Here is an 11,748-nt window from a genome sequence, read left to right on the forward strand (position 1 = left end):
CCCTCTGCCGTTCTCAGAGGCTTACAAAGCTGCGCTTTCAATTCCCTTCCCATATCACCTCGCTCCCTTCCTGAGTTCTATTAAAGATCAAGAGCAGCTGACGTTATTTGAACACGTTTTGCGCCGCAGGTCTTGCTTCTTACGAGGCTCTGCTAAAATGGTAAGTGGTGTTCCTGTACCCCTTGCACAAGAAAGAAGAGGGAGGCCCACAAAGCTGGGAGTCCTCCAGGCCTCATCCCTTGCCCTTTGCCAATCCCTGTGCTCCTTCCCTGAGGGCTCCTTCCCTCGCCGGCTTCCAGGCTTCCTTGAACTCGTCCCTACCACGTCCCCCAGCCTCTATCCCTCGCCAGCCTCCACCTATTGCCTCTCTCTGCGCCCCGGGCTCCAGCCCTCGCTCCTAGCTGGTCCCCGGGATCCATCCTCTCACCTCGCCGATCCCCAGGGTCCACCCCTCGCCGCTAGCCATCCTCCAGGCTCCACCCTTCGCTACCCGCCGCCCTCCGGGCTCCATCTCTCGCCCCGGCACACCTTTTTGAGCTTCTGCTGCTGTACGACGCGCGCCTTCTTGGGAGCGATAACACGACCTGGGGAAAGATGCACTCGCGTGAGGTCGGGAAGCCCCGAGTCCACCTCGCCCCCAAGTTCCCGGGCCACTCCTTACCGCCTTTCCTCGGGCCCCGATTCTTCTCAGACGCCGCCGCTGCCGTCTTGCTCTTTGCTGGCTTGTGCGCCTGGAATTTGCGCTGTCCTTGCGCCATGTTCCGGCATGCAGCGGAAGAGGCGGGGCTGTGAGCGGTCGTAGCCGGAAGGCACAGGGCACTATGGGATACAGCGGGGCGGAAAAACGCAAGACCTCACGGGATACAATGTGGCACAGATTTAAAGAGACAGGACCCCACAAGGGTAAAGGATCACAGCCGGAGTTTTGCAGACAGTGTGAACAAAAGGTGACCATGATAAGCTAACGTTTATTGAGTGCTTATGTGTTTTAGAAAACTTACGTTTTATGCTCTTCACACATAAAAACTCAGACTAGGTTTAGCGGTGCCGCACTTACCTCTAGTGCAGAATTTAAGAAAGTCCGAAAACTTCGGTAATGATAATATTTCCAAGATTTAAAAAATATTTTCATATCCAAAACAATCAAATTGTCAAACTGCATCCTGCAGACCGGCAGCATAATTTTATAAATAAAGTTTCAGTGGAACCAGGGTGTTGCGGTCAGTAAGCTGAAGGCACAAGTGCAGTGTTCCAGCCTCTTTAAAATTTTGTTTTGGCTGGGCGCGGTGGCTAACGCTTGCAATCCCAGCACTTGGGAGGCTGAGGTGGCGGACCACTTGATATCAGGAGTTCGGGACCAGTCTGGCCAATATGGTGAAACCCTATCTCTACTAAAAATACCAAAGAGTTGGCCGGGCGCGGTGGCTCACACCTGTAATCCCAGCACTTTGGGAGGCCGAGAGGGGCGGATCACCTGAGGTCAGGAGTTCGAGACAAGCCTGACTAACATCATGAAACCCTGTCTGTACTAGAAATACAAAAATTAGCCGGGCATAGTGGCGGGCGCCTGTAATCCCAGCTACTTGGGAGGCTGAAGCAGGAGAATCGCTTGAACCTGGGAGGTGGAGGTTGCAGAGAGCCGAAATCATGTCACTGCACTCCAGCCTGGGCGACACGGGGATACCCTGTTTCCAAAACAAAATTTGTTTTGTTTTGTTCTTCATGGATTTTTTTATTTTTAAAGATGGGGTCTCACTCTGTCGCCCAGGCTGAAGTGCAGTAGTGAAATCATAGCACATTGTATCCTTGGACTCTTGGGCTCAAGCAATCCTCCCACCTCAGCCTGGGTAGCTGGGGCTAGATGTGTGACCCACCATGCTCAGATAATTTTTTTTTTTTTGAGACGGAGTCTCGCTTGGTCACCCAGGCTGGAGTACAGTGGCACCACCTTGGCTCACCGCAACCTCCGCCTTCCGGGTCAAGTGATTCTCCTGCCTCAGCTGAGTAGCTGGGGTTACAGGCATCTGCCACCACGCGCGGCTAATTTTGTATTTTTTACTAGAGATGGGGTTTCTCCATGTTGGTCAGGCCGGTCTTGAACTCCCGACCTCAGGTGATCCACCCGGCTTAGCCTCCCAAAGTGCTGGGATTACAGGTGTAAGCCACCGCGCCTGGGTGGCTGCTGAGCTTTTTTACTGTCCCCTTAAAATCCTGCCCTGGCGGTGTCACCTTAGCTCCAGCCCTGACCTTAAGAGGGAGGTACAAGTGTTAGCCACACTTTATAAATGAGGAAACCAAGGCACAGAGAGGTGAAGTGAGTTGTCTAAGATCACACAGTGGAAAAAGTGGCAGAGTTAGGATTTGAACCTGGGTGGCCTTCCTCTAGATGCTGGGATGTAGATGGAAGGTCCTGTCTGATCTCTCTGCACTAGGAACAAGTGTGGTCAGGAGTGGGAAGGTCAGCTTTTGGGCAGCCATTCAAGAAATTTATTAAAAATCCTAGACAGGCAGGCTAGGGAGGGCTGAGTTGGTTACATCTGGGGTCCATCTGGGTCCCATCCCTGGAAGAGATGGTGGTGGTTAGGGCTGCCCGGAGCTCCTCAGGGGCAAAGACCCCCAGTTCTGTGATTATGCCGCCAGTGATGAGGTCGTGGGGGGTGACATCGAAGGCAGGATTCCAAACTCCAATCCCTGCAGGGGAAAGAGAGGAGGCAAGGAGGCAGGAATTTGCTTCTGTGAAAGTTCTCAGGTTGTGGTCATCTGTTTCTGCCACCGTGGTTCTTGGAACTGGGGACTCCTGGAGCACCTGGAGTCTCCCCCCTAACGTACATGCAGGCAGGGACACTGTACCCAATAGTGAGTTTAGAGTCCCAACTGCCCCTAGGTCCTATGTACATCAATCCCACTTATTATTGATTGATTCATTGATTTATCTGAGATGGAATCTGGCTCTGTCGCCCAGGCTGGAGTGCAGTGGTGTGATCTCGGTTCACTGCAATCTCTGCCTTCCCAGTTCAAGCAATTCTCCTGCCTCAACCTCCCAAGCAGCTGGGATTACAGGTGTGTGCCACCACACCTGGCTAATTTTTGTATTTTTAGTAGAGACAAGGTTTCACCATGTTGGCCACGATGGTCTTGATCTCTTGACCTTGTGATCCACCCACCTCGGCCTCCCAAAGTGCTGGGATTACAGGTGTGAGGCACCGCACCCAGCAGCGTGTCCCCTTTCTGAGGGGGCAGCTTACCGGGTGCCGCAATCCGGACCCCATTAACATCGGTCAGCTCCTGGCTCTGACGCTCTTCAATGATGATCTCCTTGCCAGTCTCCAGACGGAGGTCACAGGAAGAGGTGGGGGCAGCCACGTAGAAGGGAATGCCATGGTGCTTGGCGACAATGGCCAGCTGGTAGGTGCCCACCTTGTTGGCTGTGTCGCCGTTGGCAACCACGCGGTCAGCTCCCACGATCACAGCTGGGGAGGGGGCGCGTGAGAAATTGGGGGTCATTACCTGGCCCCACGCCCCAAAGCCCCACTCCCAGGGCTTACCCCCTGCAGGGCTAACTGGCTGTTTACCTGACACACCCCTATGGGCCATGGCGGCAGCTACCATGCTGTCGGCAATGAGGGTGGCGGGGATCTGCTCATAGACCAGCTCGAAGGCCGTCAGTCGGGCTCCCTGGTTGTAGGGCCGGGTCTCGGTGCAGAAGGCGTGCTCCAGGCGGCCCAGGCTGTGCAGTGATCGGATCACACCTGCAGGGGTCCCGCCCACCAGGAGAAGGCCCCGGGGAGGGGCAAACAGATGGGGTGATCCATTGGTTAGGGGTGCAGGCTTCGAAGGTGGGCATGGATGGACCAAGGCTTACCGAGCACAGTCCCACCCCGAGGCCCTCGCAGCGTCAGCTACACTCTTCCCAATGCTCACATAGTTCCTTGTTTCACATCTGTTGAAAGGACACCTTCTCGGTGAAGCCTTCCCTGATCTCTCAGTTTTGCATAGTAATCCCCACACTTCCAGTCTCCTAATCTGTCTTTTGTGTTGATCACCTTCTAACACCTCATGTGTACAGCCAGCCCCCCTTTTCTGTGGGTTCTCCATCCAGGGACGCAACCACGTGGGTTGAAAATCTTTGACAAGAATCACTGGAAACCGGGAAGCAGAGGCTGCCGTGGGCCGAGATGGTGCCGTGGCACTCTAGCCTGGATGACAGAGCAAGACTCTGTCTCCAAAATAAATAAATAAATAAATAAAAAAAGCCATCCTCCCATCTCAGCCTCCTGAATAGCTGGGAGGTGCATACCACTACACCCAGCTAGTTTTAGTATTTTTTGTAGAGACAGGGTTTTGCCATGGTACCCAGGCTGGTTTCAAACCTCCAAGCTCAAGTGATCTGCCCGCCTCGGCCTCCCAAAGTGCTGGGATTACAGGCTTAAAAATAGAGACGGGGTCTTGCTATGTTGCCAAGGCTGGTCTAGAAGTTATGAGTGCAAGCAGTCCTCCCAACCAGCATGTTGATTACAGGCCTGCACTGCACTGCACCTAGCCAATAACTACAATTTAGTTAGTATTTACATTGTACTTGCTATCATATGCAATCTAGAGATGATTTAAAATATGGAGGTGGGCTGGCGGCGGTGGCTTACACCTGTAATCCCAGCACTTTGGGAGGCTGAGGCTGGCGGATCACCTTAGGTCAGAAGTTCGAGACCACTCTGACCAACATGGTGAAACCCCATCTCTACTAAAAATATAAGAATTAGCTGGTTGTAGTGGCTCGCATCTGTAATCCTAGCCACTCAGGAGGCTGAGGCACGAGAATCTCTTGAACCCGGGAGGCGGAGGTTGTAGTGAGTTGAGATCGTGCCACTGTACTCTAGCTTGGGCGACGTATATATAATATGTATGGGTGGGCCGGGCGCGGTGGCTCATGCCTGTAATCCCAGCATTTTGGGAGGCCGAGGCGGGTGGATCACAAGGTCAAGAGATGGAGACCATCCTGGTCAACATGGTGAAACCCTGTCTCTACTAAAAATACAAAACATTAGCTGGGCATGGTGGCATGTGCCTGTAATCCCAGTTACTCAGGAGGCTGAGGCAGGAGAATTGCCTGAACCCAGGAGGCGGAGGTTGCGGTGGGCCGAGATCGTGCCATTGCACTCCAGCCTGGGTAACAAGAGCGAAACTCCGTCTCAAAAAAAAAAAAAAAGTATGGGTGGATGTGCATAGGTTATGCAAATGTGATGGCATTTTGTGTATCACCGACGTGAGCATCTGTGGACTTCAGTATCTGTGGGAGGTCCTGGAACAAGTCCTCCATGGGCACTGAAGAATGACTATATTTACCTTGCCTGCTGACTGTTCCTTCTACTTCCCTGGGACCCCTGAGAGCAGAGGTTTTGTCTGTTTTGTTCACTGCTGCGTCCCCAGCAAATGGAAGTGTGTGGACCACCACAGGTGCTTACTAAATGCTGGCTGAGTGAAAGAATGAAAGGCAGAGGTCTTGCCATCAAGGCCTCAGTTCCCAGGGATGAAGGTGGGACTCAGGCACGAAGGGAAGTTTCCTGGGGAATTTAGGGTCAAGTGGGATCTGCTGCCTTGACCCCCGAGAGCCCATTCACCCTGTCTCCTGGTCACAGCTACCTGATCTTTCTCTGGTCACTTCCTTCTCCCCAGTTCCTCTTGGGAGTCCACATCCTGGCCGGGCTCTAGGCATATGGCTCAGACAGGGCCCACTGAATGGCTGAGCTGGGATGGGCAGGTGGTCCTAGTGCCTAGTGGAACCCCTGAGATACAAGGAGAGTTTTCTAGTACGGGGGGCTCTTTTCCTCATGATTTGAGCCCTAACAGCTCCCTGCCAGCCCATGGAGCCTGGAGATGAAGGAGGGCAGAGCCAAAGAACAGAGATAGATAGATCCTGATGCTACTGGCTAAACCCCTTGATCTAGCCATACCTGTAGCCAACAGTATAACTTTTTCTGTACACTAATACCTTCACATTTTTTTGGTGGGTAAAGTGGTTTGGGTTTGGGGTTCTTTCTCCTGTATCCAAAAAAGGTCCTAGAAGGCCCTTCCCTACCCCCTGAGGCCCACTCACCTAGGGCTGTGCCGTAGCCAGCAGTGGCCAGAGCACCGGTGTTACAGTGGGTCAGCACAGCCACCTTGCCACCGTTGGGGGCCACCCGGTCCAGGAGGTGGCGGGCTCCGAGGTCCCCGATGCTCCGGTTGTCTCTGAGGTCTTTCTCCAGCATGGCCTCGGCGCAATGGATCACTCTGGGAGGGACAAGGGGTTTTCAGCACCAACCACCAGGCCCTGGGACCCAGGCGACCCCCTCCTCTCTGCCCAGTGCTGCTGTCCTGGAGCCCTCCTGCTCAAAGCCTCTCATTGCTGTGGGGCCTGGACGCTTCCGCCACGGCCACCAAAGTGTCACTGCATTCATTCACGCAAACACATGTTTACTGAGCACTTCCAGTGTGACCCAGCAGTAAACAAGACAGAAATCTCTGCCCCTGTGGAGCTGATGCTGCGGTGATGAATAGATAATAAAACGAAGGAAAAGACGGTGGAATCAGGCAATAGAGAGCAGCGGGTGAGCTGGATCATATACGACGGTGGCGGAGGGCGACAGTGCTGTGGATGCCTGGCCTGCACCAATGGCACGTGCAAAGGCCGTAAGGCAGGGTCGAGCTTGGTGGGGTACAGTGACATTGCTAGAAGGGGCTGGAGCAAAAGGGAAGTGGGGGGAAAAAAGAGGGCAGGAAGGGGACCAGGACAGGAAACAAAATTCCTCAAAAGCAAAAACCCGGCTGGGCACGGTGGCCCACACCTGTAGTCCCAGCACTCTGGGAGGCCTAGGCAGGCGGATCACGAGGTCAGGAGTTCGAGACCAGCCTGGTCAACATAGTGAAATCTCGTCTCTACTACAATACAAAAATTAGCCAGGCCTGGTGGCGCAGGCCTGTAATCCCAGCTACTCGGGAGGCTGAGGCAGGAGAATGGCTTGAACCTGGGAGGCGGAGGTTGCAGTGAGCTGAGATCGCGCCACTGCACTTCAGCCTGGGCGACAGAGCAAGACTCCATCTCAAAACAAAAAAAGAGAAAAAAAAAAAGAGAACAAAGTGATGCCAAAAAGGGCCTCCAGGGGTGGACAAGGAGCCGGGGGTATTCAGGGGAGGCACGATTAAGGAGTTGGGTTTTGGGGCCAGGCTGCCCAGGTTAGACTCCTGGCCCATCTGTGGGGCCCTGGACAAGGGTCTTAAGGTCACCGCCGTGCCTCAGTCTCCCCATCTGTATAATGGGTCAGTATACTTAAAAAGAGTCAATGTAATTCCTGTTCAGAGCAGTGCCTGGTACCAGATCCCGGTACCTCTCCCGGACTGCCTCCTCCGTAGCGCCCTCCCGCTCGGCCTCCCGGGCTGCAGCATCAGCCAGGTCGCGGGCGGCGCGGGCCATGTTGACAGCGGTGGGCCGGGCGGTGACGAGGAAGCTCAGCTTGTCGCGCACGAAGGCCACCAGCGCGGCGAGTCCGGGTCCCCCGGCGCCCGTCTGCAGCTCCACGGCGAGGCTGAGGCAGCCCACTAGGGCGATGGCTGGGGCGCCCCGCACCTGTGGGGGAGGGATCGCGGCGTCAGACGCTGCAGGCGCGGGCGCACCCTCACCTCCAGCCCCGCCGCCCCGTTGCACCTTCATGGCACGGATGGCCTCCCAGGCTTGGCGCACCGAGCCCACCGCCTCGTAGTGGCTTTGCTGGGGCAGCAGCAGCTGGTCCAGGATCTGCAGGGAGCCCCGCGAGTAGCGGATCGCCTCCAGGGTCATGGTGCAGCGGCCAAACCCGGAGCAACTCCGGGGGCACTGCGGTCTGCGAGCACGTGAGGAGCGGGGCGGGCCGTGGGCGGAGCCTCCCCCGGAAGAGGCGCACGCGCATGCGCATCCAACCTGACCCCGCGGGTTCCCAGGACGCGCCGTCTAAGTGGCGGAACTACTGCAGGTCTCCTGCCAAGCCCGGACGCAGTGAGCCGCTTCCTCGGAACCACACAAGTGGCACTATTTATGGGGCGCCCACTGGATACCAGGCCCTGTGTTTAGCAGCCTGCTATCTAGAGTTAGGGGTGTATTCCCAGTGGCAAGGTAACGTCAAGTGTTCAAACGATAGAATTTGTTAAATGATCTTCCTTCTCCAAGGTTCAGAGGGAGGTATTGGGGGGTCGTGCACCCCTTGAAGGATGCGTGACTGTTTCAGGGCCACTTTCTGCTTGGTTTCATTCAAAAGTTAACATGCAGGCCGGGCGCTGTGGCTCACGCCTGGAATCCCAGCACTTTGGGAGGCCGAGGTGGGTGGATCACTTGAGGTCAGGTGTTCGAGACTAGCCTGACCAACACGGTGAAACCCTGTCTCTACTAAAAATACAAAAAATTAGCCGGGTATGGTGGCGCCTGCCTGGGAGTCCCAGCTACTCGGGAGGCTGAGGCAGTACAATCACTTGAACCCAGGAGGTGGAGGTTGTAGTGAGCCCAGATTACACAACTGCACTCCAGCCTGGGCGGCACAGCGAGACTGAGTCTCAAAAACAAAACAAAAACAAAACCCTAAAAGTAACATGCACAGAAGGCTTTTCCAGGGGCTGGGGATAATAAAATATCTCACACTGGTGTGCTCCAGCCCCTGCTGCATCAGGCACAGATCTTGGGTACCCCGTGTGCCTCCTTCCTGGCCTTGTGTGTGTGGTTTCTGTTGCCTGGCCCCCTTTTCACCCTTCACACTCGGTCCATGCTGCCTCCTCCAGGAAGTCTGCCCTGATTCCTGGCCAACCTGAACCACCACCTTGAGATTCTTGTCACTCTGGGTGGGGACCACATCCGTGGTCATAGCTATGACCCTATACCAGCATTTGCTGATGAGAGGCCTGCCAAGCTTGGTCAAATGAAGGGGTTGGGGGGCAGCCGCAGGGCCGGTCTAATAACCCAAGACAGGGAAAAAGAAACAGGGCTTTAATGTACGAAGTCCGACAAGGCACAAACATCCTCACCAGGACCAAATAAATAACAACTCCACGGTTGCAGGAAGGCGAGGTCTGGGGAGGGGGCGGCGTCTGAGCTCTCCCAGGGCCGGTGGGCAAGCTGGGGGCCTACAGTCTGTGAGGGGACTCCTGGGTGTGTCCCGGCCTCTGGAGCAGGTCCAGTCCCACGATGGGGGTGGCTCAGTCACTCTCGGAGTCGGAGTAGTCCGCCACGAGGGAGGAGCCGAGGCTGCAGGGGTGCCGCGTGTCTGGGGCGTCAGCTGTTTCTTGGGAGGAGCCTGCTGGGGACAGGGGCTTGTCCTGACGACTCCCTTCCTGCCCCTTCGGCCCGCTGCACTTGGGGGTCTCGGCTGTTTCCCGAGGACAGTCTTCGCGGGACACAGGCTTGTCCTGGGCAGTCTCCTCTGGTCCCCGCGGTTCTCCACACGTGGGGGTGTTGGCCGCATGCTGTGGGCTCTCCGGGACGTCCCGAGACCGCCGCCGCACGATGCCCAGGTCCCCCACGGTGATGGGGGAGGTGGCGAGTGCAGTTCTGCGGCTCTGCGCCAGCTTCTTCAGGACGCCGCTGACCTTGCTGCTGGAGCCGGATCCGGGGGTGGAGGGGAACCAGGAGCGGCTGATGATCTCGGTCCGCTTGAGCTTCTGCTTGTCCTCGTAGGCTGGAGGAAAAGAAAGGGCATTTCAGGGGCGGCAGGGGAGGAGGTCCAGAACTGCCCTCTGCTAGACCAGAGTCCACTCATGGCTGAGGAACTCCCCGTGTCCAGGCAGCTGCGAGCCTCCCTGCCCACTCTCCCCCCGGCTCCCCACGCACAGTCCAGGGTGTGGAACTTCAGCAGGGCCGCCAGCCTGCGGTCATCCTCCGTCTCCGGGACCAGCGGGATGGTCAGGCTCGCCTTGGTCTGCAGGGCCTGGTCTCTCTCCTCCTCCTCCTGGATGGCTTTTTTCTTTTCCTGTGTCGGGGCCAGGAACACCGGAGACGGCAGGTGTGTCAGAGCCGGCTCCTCTGTGGGCTAGCGGGCACTGCTCCAGCTCTCAGCGTCTCCGTTTACTTTTCTTTTTTTTTTTTTGGAGACAGAGTATTGCTCTGTTGCCCAGGCTGGAGTGCAGTAGCGTGATCTCAGTTCACTGCAACCTCCTCCTCCCCGGTTCAAATGATTCTCCTGCCTCAGCCTCCCGAGTAGCTGGGATTACAGGTGTGCACCACCATACTTGGCTAATTTTTGTATTTTTAGTACAGACCGGGTTTCACCATGTTGGTCAGGCTGGTCTGGAACTCTTGACCTTGTGATCCACCCGCCTCAGCCTCCCAAAGTGCTGGGATTACAGGCGTGAGCCACCACACCCGGCCTTCAATTTACTTTTCTTTTTTGAGACAGGGTCTCATTCTGTCACCCAGGCTGGAGTGCAGTGGCACAATCATGGCTCACTGCAGCTCCAACTCCTGGGCTCAAGTGATTCTCCCGTCTCAGCCTCCCGGGTATCCAGTACTACGGGTGTGCACCACTACGCCCAGCTAATTAAAACATTTATTTTTGTAGAGGCTGGGCGCGATGGCTCACACTTGTAATCCCAGCATTTTGGGAGGCCGAGGCGGGTGGATCCCTTGAGGCTAGGAGTTTGAGACCAGCCGGCCATCATGGCAAAACCCTGTCTCTATTAAAAATACAAAAATTATCTGGGCATGGAGGCATGCATCTGTGGTCCCAGCTAATCAGGAGGCTGAGGCAGGAGAATCGATTCAACCTGGGAGATGGAGGTTGCAGCGGGCTGAGATCGCGCCACTGCACTTAAGCCTGGGCGAAAGAGGGAGACTGTCTCAAAAAAATAGAAAGTTTTTTGGCCGGGTGCGGTGGCTCATGCCTGTAATCCCAGCCAGCACTTTCGGAGGCCGAGGTGGGCGGATCACGAGGTCAAGAGATTGAGACCATCCTGGCCAACATGGTGAAACCCCGTCTCTACTAAAAATACAAGAATTAGCTGGGCGTGGTGGCACGCGCCTGTAGTCCCAGCCACTTGGGAGGCTGAGGCAGGAGAATTGCTTGAACCGGGGAGGTGGAGGTTGTAGTGAGCCAAGGTCTTGCCACTGCACTCCAGCCTGGCACCCGGCTATAGAGCAAGGCTCTGCCTCAAAAAAAAAAAAAAAAAAAAAAAAGTAAATAAAATTTAAAAAAATGTTTTTTTGTAGAGATGGGGTCTCACCATGTTGCTCAGGCTGGCCTCCAAAGCATGGCCTCAAACAGTCCTCCCACCTGAGCCTCCCGAAGCACTGGGATTACAGGTGTGCGCCACCACATGCGACCTCATTCCACAGATACTTCTGGGACACCCACCTTGTGCTAGGCTTTGTTCTAGACACTGGGGACACAGCGGCAGGCAGAGAATAACGCTTGTCCAGGTGGAGCTGACTGTCTAGTGGTGAGACAGTGATAAGGAGAAAAAAAAAGCAGGACGTTTGGGTAGGGGGTGGGCTGGGAGTTTCCATTTAAAATGTGGTGGCCAGGTCAGGTGCACTGACTCACACCTGTAATCCCCGCACTTGGGGAGGCCAAGGTGGGTGGGTCATATGAGGCCAGGAGACTGGCCTGGCCAACATGGTGAAAACCCGTCTCTACTGAAAATACTCTGGAGGATGAGGCAGGAGGATCACTTGAACCAGGAAGCGGAGGTTGCAGTGAGCCAAGATGGCACCAGTGCATTCTAGCCTGGTGACAGAGTGAGACACCCACTGTCTCAAAA

At 55.6% G+C, this 11,748-nt stretch overlaps 3 protein-coding genes across 5 annotated transcripts in view; all 3 read right to left on the minus strand.

The window, feature by feature from the left end:
- CUNH19orf53 (chromosome unknown C19orf53 homolog) overlaps positions 1-1,372 on the minus strand; it is a 2,903-nt gene extending 1,531 nt beyond the window's left edge. The window contains exons 1-2 of the mRNA XM_017497666.2: positions 662-1,372; positions 529-584 (exon numbers count right to left, since the gene is read on the minus strand). Of these exons, the coding sequence (XP_017353155.1) occupies positions 529-584; positions 662-758 (153 nt within the window). The 5' untranslated portion in view covers positions 759-1,372. The remainder of the gene's footprint in view (positions 1-528; positions 585-661) is intronic.
- Positions 1,373-2,464: 1,092 nt separating this feature from the next.
- On the minus strand, positions 2,465-7,891 carry MRI1 (methylthioribose-1-phosphate isomerase 1). Its single transcript, XM_017497667.2, has 6 exons — positions 7,679-7,891; positions 7,362-7,600; positions 6,092-6,267; positions 3,573-3,749; positions 3,246-3,470; positions 2,465-2,691 (listed from the first exon to the last, which is right to left on the minus strand). The coding sequence occupies exons 1-6, from the start codon at positions 7,808-7,810 to the stop codon at positions 2,513-2,515; spliced, it is 1,128 nt and encodes a 375-aa protein (XP_017353156.1). The 5' UTR covers positions 7,811-7,891; the 3' UTR covers positions 2,465-2,512.
- Positions 7,892-8,966: 1,075 nt separating this feature from the next.
- Positions 8,967-11,748, minus strand: part of CCDC130 (coiled-coil domain containing 130) — a 24,148-nt gene continuing 21,366 nt past the window's right edge. For 2 of the 3 annotated variants that reach the window (XM_017497671.2, XM_017497670.1), the window contains 2 exons: positions 9,824-9,962; positions 8,968-9,671 (listed from right to left, as the gene is read on the minus strand). In XM_017497671.2, the coding sequence (XP_017353160.1) occupies positions 9,193-9,671; positions 9,824-9,962 (618 nt within the window). In that variant the 3' untranslated portion in view covers positions 8,968-9,192. Of the gene's footprint in view, positions 9,672-9,823; positions 9,963-11,748 lie in introns of all 3 variants that reach the window. The other variant, XM_017497668.2, reaches the window with a different exon arrangement.

The sequence above is a fragment of the Cebus imitator genome, unplaced genomic scaffold (genome assembly GCF_001604975.1).
Source record: "Cebus imitator isolate Cc_AM_T3 unplaced genomic scaffold, Cebus_imitator-1.0 Scaffold234, whole genome shotgun sequence".
NCBI lineage: Eukaryota > Metazoa > Chordata > Mammalia > Primates > Cebidae > Cebus > Cebus imitator.

Excerpts from the sequence above, each read along its gene's own strand:
- MRI1 (XM_017497667.2), bottom strand. The coding sequence starts at position 7,810 with ATGACCCTGGAGGCGATCCGCTACTCGCGGGGCTCCCTGCAGATCCTG. Across the intron at positions 7,601-7,678 it reads AGGCCATCCGTGCCATGAAG|GTGCGGGGCGCCCCAGCCAT; the intron begins GTGCAACGGGGC and ends CCTCCCCCACAG. Across the intron at positions 3,750-6,091 it reads TGGCTACGGCACAGCCCTAG|GTGTGATCCGATCACTGCAC; the intron begins GTGAGTGGGCCT and ends GGACCCCTGCAG.